The following is a 13,995-nucleotide window of genomic DNA, read 5'->3' as shown; positions in this document are numbered from 1 at the left end:
TGCAGCGCTCGCTGAGCCGCGGCGCGTTCGCCGCTACCGGAATCTCCGCTCGGAGCGCCGCGCGCCGTTCGATATTTCGGCTCGCGGCTACAAGCGTACCTCGTAAACAGGCGTCGCAATCCGCGCAGTGATCAGACCAATTCTAAGGTAATCTCTCAAGCTAAGCGTCATCGATTATACATACGCAGTCCAAGTTCACTCGGCACCTATTCTATGTACAGTGTACACGCGCATATTCTCGAATGCTCTTACTAGTAAACAGATTGACGCTAGACTTGTCAGCTGCCGCTTAAACTGTCGACAATGCATTGAAAATCAATTGATCAACGATTAATTGCCAAAATGTTCAGCGTCTCTCGTGGATTCCTAATTTTTTTTCTCCTCACCACTCTAGTTTTTTCGCTACTTCTCTGAATGTTTTCAGATCGAGGTGACGAACATCGGGCTCGAATATCGATCACAAACACTCATTGAAACGCAAAACCAATCAATAAATTTGCCAATTCTTTGTGTTTTTCTATAAAACTATTCTGTTGGGGTGGACCGACCACCAGTCGAGGCCGTCAGCACTACGCGCGCAGACTACAACATCCAACACTGACATAAAATTGAACGGTCAATTTGGAGGTTGGAAGATAAGGAGCAAAATTTATCCGAATTGAGCATTTCTACAAATTCAATTATTTTATGACATCACGTATTTTTAATGATGTCTGATTTATTGTATATTTGTTATAAAAAATTTGAAGTACCTTCGCACACGTGAATGCACGTGGCATGTTAAAATATTAGTACGGGCGCCTTAAGCAATAAAACACTCGAAGAGTATCAGTGTTGCTTAGTTAAATGACTATTTTGGTATCACTCTGAATTACTTATTAATCGATCTCGAATAGCCTGTCGAGCGACACTACCTTGTGGAGCGGAAGCAACACGAACAAGCTTTGGATTCATCGATGCGCATACAACTGGCGGTATCGAAGAATTTGATCAATCGGTTGAAAACACCAGATAAATGTAATATTCCTTAGTATAACGTTAGCGCTAAACCGTTTTGCTCTTCACTCGACAAATGCGGGAGTGCTCTTAAATATATTTATACGCTTTGGTACGAATAATTATCCGTCCCCGTGACGATTGATGCGTCGCTATCTAATTGGTTCGTAAAAAACTCTCCGAATGTTTTCAATCTATCTACAGTCATGAAAGACAGACAGTCTAGATATCGGGATTAACAATTAGTACATTTCGATATGACGCGTGCGAGACGAGTGTTGAAGCGCGCTCGCTGTCGAAAGATTTTCGCTGTACACGCCGTGTCTCCGTAAAAGTATCAAGTGATTTCAGCCTTGTCTCGCTATCCCAAGCGAAACAAAACACAGTTTTGCCATCTTACTTTTTTTATCCAAGACTATTGTGCACTCAATCCTTTTTCTTAACTACTCACCATCGAATCCCAATGAAATTATTGATAAATCCAATCATAGACGAATCCAAACGTAGACTATAAAAAATGATAATGCTTTCGACTTATCAGTTGATTTTTAATCATCTCTTGTATAATATTTAAATAAAAAGTTACTGTCTACATCACAGTTATTGCAATTGTGAGGCTAAATTATTCAAATTTAAAAATTTGACTATATTTTAAAAAGTAACTGTAAAAGCGTCGTATCCAACCGGGACCATTTTCTATAGATTAAATTTTTTCTTTAATACTATAGCACATGTGTTTTGAAGAATTGATTAAAAGTACCGATATATGTATATCACAATTTTATCACAAAAGAAATCTTCAAATAATAGTACATTTATATATAATTTATATAGTAATACAAATATAAATTAGTAAACTGACTCGATAGAGTCATAGAATATAATATGAAGTGATACGCTTATTAAATATATAATGGTAGAAGTAAATAAATTATCGATGATATTTTCACCGCCACTTTAAAAATATTTCATATAAATGTATACAGGCAAGTTAATCCAGTGTGGAATGATACGACACCCAACTAAAAATGTAATTCTGTAATATTCTCCCCCTCCCCCTTATTCTCTCTCTCACTCTCTCATTCTCTCTCTCTCTCTCTCTCTCTCTCTCTCTCTGGTAAGCGAAAGATTAATTCATCATAGCATAGATCTAGCAATGTTTTTTAGTCGCATCGGAAACGTCGAATACGTTGTATTATATATTCATTCTTTTATAATAGTTGTTCAGTCAGCTTAATAGATGCAATCCTTTCCTATGTGATAATCTTTCACACGAACATAAGCAGTGCTAAATGGTTTCGGTAAGAAAAAAGGAGCACCTGAAGCTATGGCTTACATGGACTTGGATCAAAACCTATGTGCAAGTCAACAATATAGATAATTCTTTTTTGTAAATACTGGCGATTTTGATTTATCAATAAAAAAATTGATGGTACTTTCTCGAACGATTGGTGTGAAATAGGTAAATGTAAAAACAAAATTAATGAATTTCAGTTTATTGAAAATTATTAGCTTATACTAATTTGATTATTCTACTCTTTACTTTAATTCAATTGGATGTTAAAAAGCAGCATGATGCAAGATAGAAAGTGTTTGATGGTAAAACATTTAAATTGAAAACTTTTTTTTTTGCTAAAAAATCAAGGGTAGCTTTTCTAGTTGCATTCTTTATATTTGGGAATAACACTAAAAAGTGAAGAAATATTGCCAATACATATAAGTAGGAAATAAATAAATGTAGCAGTGTTCAAAATAATATCTATTAACAGCAGCACTTGCTACCAAAGAAGGGCGCATATGGTTTTTAATATAGAGAACATTTTCTCGCACTCTTCCCTGTGAGACACATATTAATGTGTGAAAGTACGCGTGCGCGTGATGAAATTGTGTGAACGTGTATTTACGGGTTTATAAATAAAAAATATTCAAAAAAGTATTTTTTATCTTCAAACATTCAACTTAAGAGTTTGTATTCTGCATAATTTTATCAGACTACGAATATTGTACATTGCTGCGTACATAGAAAAATGTAAACAAAAATTTGCTGTATTAAAAAAACCAAATATTTACTGCCATTTTTTATTTTAATTGTGAATTTGTTTGATTATTCAAGCGCTACTGCCATTCCTTAAAATTAAGGATGTATTTCTGCGTGTATAAAAAGAAATAAAAATTCTGTTTAGTCATGCAAATTACAATTGAATCGCATATGATGTAAATTCATTGTAGATTATCTAAAATTGTGGTAGCCATTGATGTGTAAATTTTTAAAAATGATTATCTCTATTGTTACTGCATTAGTTGCTATATATTTTGACGGATCAGAGCTTATGTCGCAGTCAATAGACCAATTATCATTCAGTGTTCAAAATTGTAAGTTACTTTTTCGGAAATAACGGTTAATAAAAATCATTCTACAGTGTAAAATTTTATATATACACTTTTATCAATTTGAAATTTTTTACTCATTCCTTTTATGTAAATTTTTAGATGACGAGTTTTTATAAAAAAAATGCATTCTTTCAAGTATAAAAATGAAAAAATTTTCTTTGCTACAGCTTTCAAACGTTTATCTTCTTTTCATGTAATGATGAAAAATACTTGCGAACAAAAAAAGTTTGCGAAAATTAGTTTTTGTCTATATTTTTACTGACATGAACGGTAAAAGACAAGATCTCTGATTTGATACCTTGCACGACCAAACACGACGTTTCTGGCTATCATTGATTTAAACAGTTAATTAAAAATTAAAGCAACATGAAATTATTTACAAAGTATACCTCAAATGTTAGATTTTTATTATAATCTCTGATCAGTTTTATCTGAACAAGAAATGATTAATGCTGCAAGTTGCAAGTAATCATTAGTGCAGTGCAAGATTTCAGATGTAAAATCTTGATTTCTATTCTCCATGCCACTTTCTAAAGATGTAGTAAATAGAATGCAGCTAAGACTACGAATTCGTAGTGATTTTTCACCCATGGCTGACATCTTTCTTTGTCATTTTAATTTACTTTTAGTTTCATAAAACAACAGTAACAACGAAAATTATTATTTTTAGTTATACAAGATGTAAAATTAAAGCTCTTAACTTCTACTATTCATGCTACAATATATACATACATACATATATGTATTCATGCTACTTCAGCATAAGCAAAGAAGCCAAACTCAATTTCAGTGACTTTCACGAAATGCCTAATAATCTAAAAATATCGAAAACTGTAGTTCTCGCAAACTATTTTAATACTCACAAGTATCTTATTTTAAATAAAAATAGGAAGAAAAGTCTTAAAGCTCTAGCGAAGAAAAGCATTTACTTATTTCTAGAGATCAAATTAGTACATTACTTAACTAGGTGCAGAAAAAGTAGACTATTGTCACGTACGAGGTTCCTTACACAACCGAGGAAAGCGAGTGTAGACGATACTAGTGAGCAACTAGCAATAGGTTATGTACTCTCACATCTCGTCCGTACATATTCACTCGAATACTTGCTTATTTACCAAGACCCCCCTTACTCTAGCCCACAAAGTATAGTGAACAGTGAAAAAAAATACCATTCGAAATATTTCTAATTGAACCCAACCCTCTAAAAATTATCGTTATTTTAATTGAACCCTTTTAGTTGTCCCAAAAAAAATTAAAAACTATGTACATTTTTTTGGTTTTTGCAACTGCGATATCTTTAGTAATACTTAATATTTTTGCAAAGAAACAAGACAAAAAAATTTAACCCTTGCTCGTTTTGATTGAACCCCTCTTACTTTTTTAAAATTATTAATATATATGTCGAAAACAACAATATAATTTTATTCTATATTTTTATCAAAAAGATCAGTTAACGCGCATTCGTTTTATACTTACATCCAACATAGCTTGACAAATTTTCAACAGGTTCTGAAATGTATTCGTGATTGCTATTCTGAAATACGAAACGAAGATGACACTGTGATCAGCGCATATCACTATTATCGAAGATAATTTCTTTTTAAATCGAGTTTTCAAAAAGTTACCGAGTTTGAACCAATTTGAACCGGTCTAGATTGTGAACGCGATGTTTGAATCTAATGGATTTGGGGTGTCGAAGTCAGGGGTGGAATTCCATAACTTTTTGATATTACGGTAACCAAGTGTACGGTATTAGTTGGTATTGGTACGGTGATCGGCGTTATGGTACTGATCAAAGTCGAAAACATCGACTCTGGTCCAAATCCCGGAATGTAGAAACGTTCAAAAAAGGAAAGCCTGAAAATTAAAATTATTGCCGTGTTATTTTTGAGTGCTAAAGTAAATTTTAATAAGTGTCAATTGTTCAGAACACTATATTAATTATATATAATTAATATATTTATTAACCAAATGTAGTTTATTAATTTTATTTATTAACTCTCTGCGCGCGTGTATGTGGTGTGTGGGTGTAAAATTTTATGCATGATAGACAAAAAATAGAAAAAAATGTAAATTGTATAAGATATCTATTTATGCTGAATTTATATCGATTTATCGAAACGAGTGGGATGATAAAACAAAAAATTGAAAATAGTTTGCGCTATACATAGGTATCATATATTGCTATTTTGAAAATGAAATATTCATGAAATCAAGCGAAATACAATGATCACAAAATATACATGATAGTTAATATAGGAAATTTTAAATAATCAGAATATCATTTACAAAGTTATAATTTAAAACGTTTTGGAGGTTCATAAATTGATTTGACAATATAGATTGTTGGCAGAAAGTAATGAAAGAATTCATATATATATATATATATATGAATATATATATATATATATATATATATAGTTGACAAAAAATCTATCGATCAATATATAATCAGTGTAATGCAGAACTTTACTTTTAGTTATGTTTGTGTGAAAATTGTGAATGATTTGAACCTTAAATGTTTTAGAAAAAAAAATACAGCTGAATAAAACATAAAAAATTTAGAAGTATTGAAATAGGTAAGTGTAATTGTAGTAGTGCATATATTAATACTTATCGAAAATTTAGTTATATAGGTTTAATATTTTCTCTGTTTATCAGCGATCAATTTGCCTTTCAACTTAAATATTAAGACGTTCTTGGACATCAACATCATCAGCAGCTATATTAATATTCATGGTAGTGCAAGAGAAAGCGAATTACTGAATGTAACCTAGCAAGAACTATATACAGTTTTATTTTTTGTGAGTAAACAAAGTTTTCATTTCATCGTGATTGCCTTACAAATGTATGTTAGTATGAAAAATGTCAACATCATATTATAGGTATCCGTAGTACTTGCGAAATTCAAGTAGTACATATTTTATGAGTCATAATATTTCGCTTCTCTAACTTTTCAGAATTCAAAGACTCATACTTTTACTTATTTTTTTAATATTCACAAAGAATTAATCTGTCGATAAATCAAAATATAGTTACAGAGAAGCAAGTACTGGAGTGCGTAATTGCAATTAGCAGCCTAATTTAATGCATAAATTAAGTCAGTTTCTGCTTTGTATAAAGATTGTGTGGAAAAAGGAAACGACAATATAAATTTCCGTACAATTTTTGAATAAGAACACTCATTTTTTAGGTTTTTTACATTATTAATCAAAGGTAACAGATTAAATAACATTGATTATGAAGAATTGGAAAAGCTTTCAATAGCATATACTGAAAGATCGCAGATTACAACTGCGAGCAAAGTGTGTTTGTGTGTGTGTGTGTTTGCGCGCGTGTTTGTGTGTAGAGTTAATAAATAAAATTAATAAATTATATTTAGTTAATAAATATATTAATTATATATAATTAATATAGTGTTCTTAAAAGATTAACACCAATTAAAATTTATTATAGCACTTACAAATAACGCAGCAATAATTTTTTCGATTTCCCCTTTTTAAACGTTCCATCATTCCGGGATTCGGACAGGGTCGATGTTTTCTACACTGATCAGTTCCATAACGCCAATTATCGTACCAATACCAACTTACGGTAAACTTTGTTACCGTAATATCAAAAAGTTATGGCATTCCACCCCTGGGGTCTTATTGAGATGCATAAGTCTGGTTACGCAGTAGCAACTGCACATTGCGCAGTTGCAATATAGAGCCTCTGCGCAACCGGATACATTTATACCGATAGCACCCCTGACTTCGACACTTCATATCCATTAGATTCAGACATCGTGTCCACGATCTATAGACCGGTTTAAATTGATTCCAACTCGGTAACTTTTTGAAAATTCGATTTGAAAAAGAAATTATCTTCGATAATAGTAATGATTTTGTTTTAAACAAAATGTTGAGCATAAAAATGAAGTTCTTCAATAATTTGATTTCATTGGAATCTCCCCAGCTTGATCAATTAGACATTTCAAAATGGTGCTCAAAGTGCAAAATTTTAGCCGTAACATTCATAAATTTCTTTTTTAGAAATGAAGCATTTTACCGAAAAATTTCTTAAAAGAAAGATTCCTTAGAATTGGCCAAAGAATACACCTGAATTTTTTTTGAGAAATTGCGATCAAGTTTTTTGATTTTGCAAATTGCAAATTTTAGATAAATTGCAAAAATAACTCGAATCGTTTCAACAAAAATTTAGATATACTCCTTAGCCGATTCTAAACACTTTTTGATCTTAGTAATTTTTTCGTAAAGTACTTCGTTTCAGACGAAAAATTATTTCACTATTTTCTGCAGTTCAGTTCGAGTTCTCAATGCTGAGCAGACGGCACGCTCTGATAACAATACCTATGAAACTGAAAAATCGAACTGAAAGGAAGAAAATAGCGAAATAATTTTTAGAAAAATTAGGAGAGATTTTTCGATCGAAAACCCTGTCAATTTCATATTATCTAGTAGGAGGTATGTTAAAAGAAGAGAATACTGGAGACCATGAATAATCACAAACAAATTGAGGCTATGATTATGTTGTGATGTAATCGTTTGCTACTTTTGTTATTCCAAATTCGACAGTTGGCTACATATTTTTTAGTAACTTTTACGTACGTACGCGATCATACGCCTGTGGAGTGTGGACGCTCGCATACGCGATTAGACTGATTCTACAACAGACACGAAAATCGTGCGCGATAAACAATTTCTAATGGATTTTCTGCTACTGCCAATTTGAAATGACAAATGCTTAACGTAACCTCAAAATGATTAGACAAATTTAAATACAACAAGTATATTTTAATAAAAATGTAAAAAATATTCAAATTATTAGCCAATAGTTAAAATATTTCTCAGATTAAATATAATATTATAAAAAACGTTTATAAATTGGGGTAATTTCGTTATCATTATTGAGATTATGTTGCATGAAATTGCAAGGTTGAGTTATTTTGAATTTGTAAGTTGGCAGCAATTTGTTGCGTACAGTTTCGTATTTATTGAAGAATCAGCCTTATGTAGTCAGAGCCTAAGCTCACACAGTCCATTCCCACAGTACGTCTACTTGCTCGCATGTACTATATATATGTTACTATATATACTATCTCATATCACTGCACTCGCCGCGTTCACAATTTCACACTATTCGTAGATTGCGTTCGTGCTTGTTCGCCTCGTTCTATCCTATAGTCCTGTTGCCTGTTGCAGAGATTGTTACAGAAAAACGACCGTTTTTCTGGAATCGGAAGTATTGAACAAAGGCAGCTATAAGGCAGCCAAGGGACGAAGCTGCAAGGATTTGTAGCAGTGTGTGGATAAACAAGCATTTATGCCTGAGGTAAAAAACTAACTTACTCTGAGAAATTTTTATGTACTATCATCCGTTGTCCTTCAAAGAGACATACGAGATCCATTGCTATATCGAAGATACTTCTGATACCAGAACAGAATCGGTGCTTGTGTGTATCTATACGCACGTCGAGGTTATATCTTTCTTCCTGTCGGAACCACTAGATCGCTCTGACAATTTTCGGTGAAATTCATTATGATCTCATGGCTTTTTTGCCTATTATCAGAGTTTTGATATTATTATAGATTACACGGAAAGTATTGGCGAAATGATGAAAAGTGGGGAAGACAACATTCGGCACTACGTTCAAACTGTGTAAGTGTATACAATTTTTTCTTCTCCTCCAGTTGTCCTGTCAAATACGTTGTCAGCGACACATTTGTTTTATTGCTCACTGAATTAATGTTTTTGTTACTTTACAATTATACTTTATTTTATTATCTAACTTCTCTTGATAATCTTTGTCTTGGTATCAACTACACTGTTACTTATTTATTTAGGGAATTTACTGGCCGTGAAGATGAAGCTACAGTTGAAATAATAAGTGGTAATGTTAATATAATACCATCTTCGGGAGGTCACCACCATGGCAGTTCCAAAGTAAAACTGAAAAATATCGTTGACTTTACCTGGGAACACAGGTACTATGTTGGCCAGTTGTTAGCAGTGCATATGTCAGGCAAATATTTAGCTTATGGTATTAAAGGTAAATTAATAACTTTGATTTTTGTAAAAAATAACAAGATTTTCAAAATTACTATTAACAAAAATTTCAACTCTTCTTAGCTGGAAATGGCAATGGGGTTGTAAGAGTTGTAAATAAAGAGTTTGAACTTAGAACCCTTATCAGAGGTATGCGAGGACTCATACAGGATCTAGCTTTTGCTCATGTTGCCAATCCCATTTTGGCATGTGTTGACTATACAGGCAGTTTGTTTGTATATTCTATTGAAGCCACAAGTACAGAATTGTTATGCAATCGGATTTTGCAAGTGGATGCAGATGATCTGTCGCCAATGAGTCATCGGGTTATCTGGTGTCCATATATTCCTGAAGAAGAAGCTAGCGATGGTGAAGAAGTTTCCAAATTGCTTGTTCTGACTAGAGGCTCAAAAGCAGAGCTGTGGTCAATTGCTTCCGCATCTCGTCTTTTTGCTGCACCAACCAATGTAAGTAAGACTGCATAGATTCTCTGTAGTAATATTGACACATTCTTGTCTAATATTGCGGAAAAACATGATTTTTAGGCCTCAGATCCAGAGATAAGTAAAAATGGTGTTATGCTAGAAATTTATCAGCATTCAGGAACAATTGTTGAGGCAACATTTAGCCCTGATGGGACAGCCCTAGCGACTGCAAGTTCGGACGGAGAGGTCAAGTTCTTCCAAGTTTATTTGCATGGTACATCTTGCGGACAACAACCTCCAAAGTGCCTGCACAAGTGGAGCCCTCATGATGGTCGGCCTATATCTTCTTTATTTTTCCTAGACGACCATGAAAATTACAACCCCGAGTAAGATTCATTTTCTTATTTGAGCACGTTTAAGTGAACCTATAAGTGAGTTGGCCTTGTCAAGTATACTTTGTTTCAGTGCAACATTCTGGAGGTTCGCCATAACGGGCTGTGACAACAATTCCGAGCTGAAGGTTTGGTCTTGCGAATTGTGGACTTGCCTACAAACCATTAAATTCGCGCCGATGCCCTCGTCGCAGAAGATGCCAGTGTTAAAGGCCAGTTTGGATCTTGCTGCTGGTTACTTGCTGCTCTCAGACATCTATAACAAAGTTCTGTACATAATGAGCATTAGCAAGGACAACGATGAGGCTATGGCGTGTATAAACACCGTGTCGGAATTCCTGCTACCATATCCCATACTGAGTTTCGCGATAGTTGACGCGGGTCAGAGGCGACTGAGACCGACCAGTGAGTCGTTGGAGGACTTGTGCCCGTGTGAAGATGAGAACGAGGACCAGCTGGTCATAAGAATGTACCTTGTCCAGCCGAAATCGCTGCAAGAGTGCCACATTGCCTTCAGACTTCCTCTACAATTGAGTGGTAATTGTCTCATGGACACCTTGACCCACGATTCACTCGACTACACCGAGGACTTACCCGATATCAGCACCGTCCATCACAACGGTATTGTTGGCGTGAATGACGACGACGATGTTGATGTTGATGATGGTAAGTATAATAAACTCATACGGTTCTTCTGACTTGAGCGTTCAAGTGACGACGTTTTTCAGGTGAGAACGGGGAGGAGGACACAAACATCACCGAGGCAGCCGATCTGAACACCAATCACAATGCCGGCCTGAACTTGATGACACCTGACGCTTTCAGCTCTCCCGCCAAGAAAGACGGTGCGCTGGACTCCAAGTCATCTAGTCCGCATCTCGGCAACATTGAGTCCGCAAGTCCTTCAATTGCTCAAACGGTCCAAGCTCTTAATGCGCTGGATCAGCCGTTGGCCACGAGTAAATTGGAAGAGCAAGCGGTGCCGAGCGGTGGCAGCAGCCCCTCGAGGGAGGTTCGCGAAATCTTGTCTTTGGCCGACCCCGAGGAAAATGAAGCCGAGGTGAAGACCGAAGTACCGACAACAACCAACGAGAATTGGTCGCAAATTCCCTTGTGTGAGTAAACGCTTTCTTAATTACGAGCAGCCCGCCAATAGGTTTGCTGAATGGAATTTCTGTTTTGATTTTTTAGGTTTGATCAAAGACGCAATCCACGCGATGCAGGAGCAAGGCAAAGACGTAGCCGATGGTCAATTGGGCATCAAGAAGGAGCCCGCGGCGCCGTCGTATTTGGCAGCAACTGAGGACGTGCAAACCAAATGGAACGTGTCCAACGATATCGGCGCCATGTCGAGCAAATTAGATTCGGTGCTCGAATTGATGCAGGACCAACAGCAAGAACTCAACGAGCTTCGTCTCGAGGTAAAGGTACCATGCGCGGGTAGCTATCGTAGCAGGCTGTATAATCGTCTTTCGTTCGCTTTGTTTAGATGACCCGACTACGACAAGAGACTCCATTGGCTGCTCGCGTGGAGTCAGCTTTGACGAAAGCGACGCAGCAGCAGAGCACTAGCATCGAGCAGACTCTATTCGCCCAAGTGACGCGACAGCATGAGTTCCTCAAGAGCCTCGAAGCCGGCGTGAAGGAGCAGATCGAAACGACCATACCAAGGGTCATCCAGGAGGTTACGAAGACCCTGGAGCGACAGTTGAAAATAGACGCCGCTCAAATGGAAGCCGTGATTAAGGACAACTTGATGAAGTGCATCGGTGGGCCGCAAGTGCGAGAGGCTATATCGGCGGCTGCCACAAATGCCGCGAAGCCCGCTCTCGAGCACGCCTTCAAGGACAGCTTCACTGCTATTTTACTGCCTGGCTTAGAAAAAGCTTGCCAAAACATGTTCAAGCAGGTGCAGGACGCATTCCTCGTCGGCACGCGAGAATGTGAGTAAATCGACGCTTGCCTCTGCGTCAAGGGCACACGGCGCCTAACTTGGTTATTGCTTTAGATCTTCAGAACGTTGACTCCATTATGGATAAACAGTATCAACGCCAGAGCAAAACGCAGAGTGAGGCACTGGCCAGCGTAGTTCGGGAAGAGTTGCAAAGCGAATTTTGCAAGGGTTTGTCGATGATGCAGGAGAATACCGTGAGGAGTGTTCGCGACTGCGTCAGGGAGAATTTCACGCAACATATGTCAGAAATATCCGGGATACGGTAAGAAACAGCAGTCCCAACTAAGCGGAAAGACGCTTCTCTGAATATCGCTAACAGTAACGATTGCAGCTCGAGAGCAACGACTCCGGGTTTAACGGGTCCAACGCAGGTGGATGCTCAAGCGCGAGTAATGTCACTGCTTCAGAGGGGCCAGCTAAATGCCGCCTTCCAACAGGCGCTGAGTGCTAGCGATCTGAATTTGGTTGTGCTAGTTTGCGAAAACACCGATACAGCAAGGGTTTTCTCATGTTCAATGGGCTCTGGCCAAGGCTCGAGGTGCGTTCTACAACAACCGGTCTTGTTGTCGCTTGTTCAACAGCTCTCGGCCAACCTGGGACACAGAACCGAATTGAAACACAGGTTGGTATTCTTCGCCTTCTTTTCCTCTTTCTGTTCTCATCATCAACATTAATCGTTCTTATTCTAGATGGCTCGAAGAAGCCGTAATCAGCTTGGACCCAAACGATCCGGTCATAAGGGAACACATGCTCAATGTATTATTGTCACTCCAGAGTCAAATTGCAACTTTTATCACAGCAAATCCAAATCACCGATCAGTAAGGCGACTGAAAATGGTCGCAATGGCTGCTCAAGCTCTTTTAAAACCATCATAAACTATTTACATTTTTCTCTGCTTTTACACTGCTGCTGCAGTAATAAATTTTTCTTTCTATTGAATCGTCGTTTCTGCACGCATTGAGGCCTTTGGCGTGCCTGTTTGATTGCATTTATGGCTGGAGACTGTACTATTTTATTTGAGTATGGAATGTAGTTGCTTTATCCATTCAGCTCTAAAAATTTTTCTCAATTATTGACTTTGCAAGTTTTTTTAGCCACAATTCGGAATTTCATAATTTTTTGTCCTGTCGCGTCTTTATATACTCTGAAATATGTTAAAAATGTCTCTTGCATATAAGTTTAAACACTTTTCACGTCATTTCACGAATATTAATACTTTATGAATAATATTAGTATTTTTTAAATATAGTTATTTTTCAGCTTTTGTACTAATTGGTACGGTTTCTACATTGTTAACTAGAGTTTTGTTCAAAGAAGAAATACAATTTAAATGTTCAATTTTTTAAGTTTCTATGTATCCAATAACACGAGTTTGTTTTCAAGTGAAAAAGATGTACTATAATAATAAAATTGAAGTTTTTCATCACTCTATTTTTGAAAAAATTCAATAAATTGCAGCATCATACACACACACACACACACGCATACGCGCGCGCGCGCGCGCGCGCACACACACACACACACACACACACACAATTATTTGTAATTGCTAATTGAAATAACATTGAAATAAAAGTTTTTGTAAAAAAAGATATCGAAAACCCATAAATACGAAATATTCTTTTTTAAATATCAGTAACTCACAAGTTATTTATTGACAACTTCAATAGATTACTGAAATTAATTGTACTAATATCATGCGTTTTGCATATTGACTTGTAAGTATTAATGTTTAAATAATGCATTGTCATTAATGTCATGTTTTGATCTTTCATAAAAACTGAATTA

The 13,995-nt window shown here is 36.0% G+C and overlaps 1 protein-coding gene across 1 annotated transcript; it reads left to right on the top strand.

Moving 5' to 3' along the window:
- The first annotated feature begins 6 nt into the window (after positions 1-6).
- Positions 7-13,695, top strand: LOC131673563 (enhancer of mRNA-decapping protein 4). Its single transcript, XM_058951648.1, has 13 exons — positions 7-147; positions 8,592-8,721; positions 8,979-9,048; positions 9,234-9,439; positions 9,520-9,902; positions 9,981-10,246; positions 10,326-10,918; positions 10,981-11,367; positions 11,444-11,673; positions 11,742-12,195; positions 12,261-12,468; positions 12,538-12,828; positions 12,896-13,695. Exons 3-13 carry the CDS (start codon positions 9,002-9,004, stop codon positions 13,080-13,082), a joined length of 3,252 nt encoding a protein of 1,083 aa, XP_058807631.1. The 5' UTR covers positions 7-147; positions 8,592-8,721; positions 8,979-9,001; the 3' UTR covers positions 13,083-13,695.
- The last annotated feature ends 300 nt before the right edge of the window (positions 13,696-13,995 follow it).

Source organism: Phymastichus coffea, unplaced genomic scaffold (assembly GCF_024137745.1).
Source record: "Phymastichus coffea isolate CEN01 unplaced genomic scaffold, Cenicafe_Pcof_1.1 PCOF00184, whole genome shotgun sequence".
Lineage (NCBI taxonomy): Eukaryota > Metazoa > Arthropoda > Insecta > Hymenoptera > Eulophidae > Phymastichus > Phymastichus coffea.
Note: the sequence above shows the minus strand (reverse complement) of the source record. Positions and strands in the feature narration are given on the sequence as shown.